The sequence below is a fragment of the Monomorium pharaonis genome, chromosome 10, assembly GCF_013373865.1.
Source record: "Monomorium pharaonis isolate MP-MQ-018 chromosome 10, ASM1337386v2, whole genome shotgun sequence".
Classification (NCBI taxonomy): domain Eukaryota; kingdom Metazoa; phylum Arthropoda; class Insecta; order Hymenoptera; family Formicidae; genus Monomorium; species Monomorium pharaonis.
The window spans coordinates 2624203-2628751 of record NC_050476.1 but is presented as its reverse complement, the minus strand read 5'-3'; the positions used below and the strand labels follow the sequence as shown (position 1 = coordinate 2628751).

The 4549-nt window shown below is 40.6% G+C and overlaps 1 protein-coding gene across 1 annotated transcript in view; it reads right to left on the bottom strand.

The window, feature by feature from the left end:
- Positions 1-4549, bottom strand: part of LOC105836505 — a 322523-nt gene that overhangs the window by 14507 nt on the left and 303467 nt on the right. The window contains exons 14-18 of the mRNA XM_036293301.1: positions 2859-4395; positions 2682-2785; positions 2178-2558; positions 1983-2069; positions 1190-1356 (exon numbers count right to left, since the gene is read on the bottom strand). Coding sequence (XP_036149194.1) covers positions 1190-1356; positions 1983-2069; positions 2178-2558; positions 2682-2785; positions 2859-4395 — 2276 coding nt within the window. The remainder of the gene's footprint in view (positions 1-1189; positions 1357-1982; positions 2070-2177; positions 2559-2681; positions 2786-2858; positions 4396-4549) is intronic.

Genomic DNA, 4549 nt, shown 5'->3' with positions numbered 1-4549 from the left:
CTGAAAGAAAAGTGCAATCAGGACGTCAAGTTATCGTTCATCAATGAGTTAAATTGGGTGGAACGTAAACAGAATTTAGAGTTGGGAGGTTTATACACGTGAACATGGTCCTGGTTGTTAAAATTATTAAGATTGTTAAAATTATTGTCGATAATTTATAGGAAGTAATACAGATATAGAAATGATGATTGACTTTAAAGTTTGTACACATTCAGAAACGTTTCGTTCCGCAAGCGTTGGATTATAATCTTAATTTAGACACTCATATGTATATAGTTTAGTAAGTTCACATATATTTAACATATAACGTAAGAAGTCGGAAATATCGACATAGCAACAGCAGTCTAACAAATCATGCTTGCGTTTAAATGCATTTGAATTTAATTATATATAACATACCATATATATATAGCCAATTTATACATATATTTTTATTGGAAAGTGAAACAGAGAAATATAATTAGGAAAATATAGGCAGCAAATTAGAATAATGAAAGAATATAAAGAATGTGCCAGGCATATTAAAAAAAAATTAAATAATTAAAATTGCAAGAAACAGATTAAAAATTTTAAATCTTAATAGAATTCAACAGTAAAAAATATAAAATAAAATTAAAATAACGCACAATAAATATTGTTGTCCTATTTATTAATTAAAATATTAAGTTTTTTGGTAAATCGTGATGTATATCGTGAATGGCGTCTGTGCAGTTTCCAAGAATGTGTTAATATGTTTTATCATAAAGAAAAAATCATATTTTATTATATAAATTACAAACAGAGTTGATTCTATTCTTCTAAGTATTCAGAAATGTAACTGTTTACTTGCACTTCTGTTCTCGTGTACATAAATTCCAAGTATATGATATTTCTTTATTTTCAAAATATGTATTTTGCTGTTGCATTGACTTTCTTAAAATAATTTTTATTTTTATGATTACGAATTAGTTAACAAAAGTATGTGGCATATGTACGAAATTCTGAAATTATATATAGTTGACATCACGTCTTGCTATTCATATTTAATTCATATGCAGAAAGGCACACTGTCCCTCTACAAGCAAGGATATCTATGTGAGATGCGTCAATACTTGCCGCTTGTATACATTGCCGTTAGGTCACGCGCGTCACATACGAGCTCCGTCAATTATTGGAAATGGATAATTTAGATTAGAGATTGGAGACTTACTTCCCGCAAATCTTGCAGGGGTAGTGAAGTAGGGTGGGCGCGGGTAGTTGTTGCTCAGAACTAGTGTGAGTTTGTGAGTTGGTGTTGACTGTGGCGTGGCCGGTATTGCCGATTTGGGCCGTTTGGGTGCTTCCGGCCATCGTTACTGTTACACTTCCGCTAAAGCTCTGACAACACAAAGAAAACACAAAGCCAAAATAAACAACACAAACAAACGACAACGGCGACGACAGACGTAACGCAACGGTCACACAACGTACAACATCCTCGATTTTCTTAAAATAAAGCGTGAGAAAACGACGAATCAGCAATCAATCTCATGCGACACTTAAATCTCCACACGTATGTACGCGTGTAAGATATTTTAGATACACCGAGTACAAAATTGTTAAGTAAGTTTCATATTAAACAATATTTTAAAAAGTAAAAATTCTTTTATTTTAAGAAGTATTGTATAATCGAAATTGTGCAACACATATAAAATTATTTTTTTTTGTACTCGGCGTACATAAAGAAATAGGATGAGGTGAGCAGCAGACATAGAAATAACTTATGCGAATGTATATTTTTTCTCTAAATCAGTTATATTCGTATGTTTCACAATATTCTATTATAATATGTCAGCAACGTGTATCGTCTAATTGAGAAGATTTGAATTTATTCTCAGATTAGTTTACAAAAGCTTTAAATAGCTGTTATCAAGAGTTAAATATGTGATTCTTGTGTAACTAATTGTAAGAACACATGTAAAATGGTACATGAGATGTTTGCATAATAAGAAATAATTACTTACATCTGTGCAGTCATATGCAAATAACCTCAGCTCTCCTTCGCTAGTAGTCAGAGTCGCCGAATTTTCTCTTTCGTGTGATTGTTGTAGCTAAAGTGACAGAAAAGTAAAGAACACATTTTTATACACATATTTACGTATTTATGTAGCTTAGCGTGGTTATTATTAAAGAAAATAATTGAGTATGCTCAAGCTTACCAGTGTACGATGAAGGATTGACTTGTCGTCACTAAAGTCCATTTCCGTTACGGATGCGATCGCGTCGCGTAGCTCTTTGGTATCTTTACTATCTTTAATCTCGTTCTTGATCTTCCCTTTTCCATGACAAATACGTAGCCTCTTGTACTCGTCAGGACAAAGCCTCTTCCAAAGATAGTAAAACTGTACACACTGTTTTGCGGTCTTGGCACCGACATCCCGCGAAATCGCAGAGAAGTCCTTATTGTACTTGAGTAGTCCTTGATAGAACGCGTCCATTTCGTGTGACGTCCATCTATCGGACTCGTGGCACTCGTAGCTGAGCAGAGGATGCTCCATTGGTAGAGTAGGCGTTGGTCTCATCAATTTCACCATCGCTTCCTAAAACATGCATGTGTGTAAATACTGCTCTATTTACAATTTTGTTCAAAAAATATAAAATAATATAAGATAACCAAAACAATTTGAGCAATTTCGATATGTGAATTTTAAAAAATATCTTACATGAATATTTCCTTTGCACATGTGCAACAGATGAAGCGCGTATTCTTTGTTCCTACCACCGCCCGGCACCGCGGCACAACACGCGAACTGCAGGTACATCTCCACTGCAAGCAATCGTTTGTTATACATTTTGCCACATTTTTTTCAGGGCATTATATTTACGAAAGGGAAACTTACGCTCGGTATTCGTGAGCACGTTGTTTATGCCAGGATCCCATAAAAGATGGTCGGCTTCGGGTCCGTCTTTTTCTCTGTCTCCGTCGTAATCTACCGGAGGTATCGTGGCCTGATATCTTGTGCCGATGTTGATTCTTGGCGGAGGACCGTCATTCCCTTGAGAATCGTCCGAGCTGAAATCCGAGTCTCTTTCGTGCTGATGCAATCGCGCGTACAGTCCCGGCCCGGGACGAGACGGGTCTAAGATCGGTGGTGGTGTGTAACTACTGTCCCAATGGCGGTCGCAGGCCTTACGCAATCGCGATGGATAAAAATGCGAACTGCTGGCATACTGGCCGCCATCCATGCGTGGCCTCTTCCGACAATGTCGCACAGGGCTGCTGGCGGGTAAACTGCCAGGACTGAGAAATATGTCCTCGTCCATCAACTCCTGCTTGATCTGTTCGATGGGTATCGGTAAACTTCCAATGGTTGTTTTATGTCTCAAGATATTGTTTTTCGTCGCGTGATTAGTTTGAACAAAAAACTTGGCCGGGTTGACGACTTGCTGCTGATTAAATTGTCCCGTGTTGCACTGTTGTTGATTTGTCGTTTGAACGTTTAGGCCGAGATTCACGGTCACGGGTTCGATTTTCGGTGTCGCCAGTCGGATTTCTTTCTTGAACGTTAGCGCGGGACTGAGAGAGCCCGCCTGCACGAACACGTTCGCCTTCTGCAAACCCGCCGTCTGTATCAGTTTGAACTCGCCGTTGTTGTCAACGACAATGCCAGCCAAGCTGCCGTTTCCGAAATCCATTAGATTCTGGCTTGTGATCAGCTTGTACGATTGGAATTCAAATCGTCTACGACCGGAGGCGAAGTCCTTCGAGGTCGAGGAGAGTAGAGGGTCTTCCGAGTTCGGCATCATCTGATTTTGCAGCGCGTGATGTGGCGACACGGGAAAACTTGTGCTCGTAAAAGTGACCGGTCCCGGCGACGAGACGGAGGACGGCGGCAACGGCGACGGCGCCGACGTCGCCGATAACGGGCTTGGCAGTGGCGAGTGCGGATTTGGCGAACCGGACCCGTAAAGGTCCGCATCTGCCTCGGATTCACCCGGCAGCACTTCGTTCAACGCCTCCTCCACGGCCGCAGCGGATGACATCGTGCTGGTGTAGAACGCCGCCGAGAGCGGCGACGACACATGTCGTACGTTCTCCGGATCCTCTTGGGGACTCAGCAATGGCAAGCTTCCGGTGAGCAAGCCCTCTTGGCTAGCCGGTGGCGTCGGATATGTGAAGCTCGGACTATCGTGTCGCGTTAAAGGCGACGGCAGAGGCGACTGGGTCGACAACGTGTGAGGACTTTCCGTGTACTGTGCGGCGTAAGTACTGAATTCGGCCAGAGAGTCGGGTAACGGCGAGTTCACCAGCGCTTGGAGATCCGGATTGACCGTGTGCTGCGAGCTCGGTACTCCGTATCTCGTATCTCCCAGTGTGATATTCTGCAGCTGTTCGGTAGTAGATTGTTCTTGCAGCAGACTGGCCGTGGTCTGAAACTGTGGCATGAAGAATATGCATGGTAAAAATACACAAAAAATTATAAGTTTTCATAAATAATTTTGAAAAAAGAATACAATTTTATCAACGCTTATTATTAGAGTAATATAAAAATAATTCTTTTTGTATAAAACCACTTCTACGAATGATAAG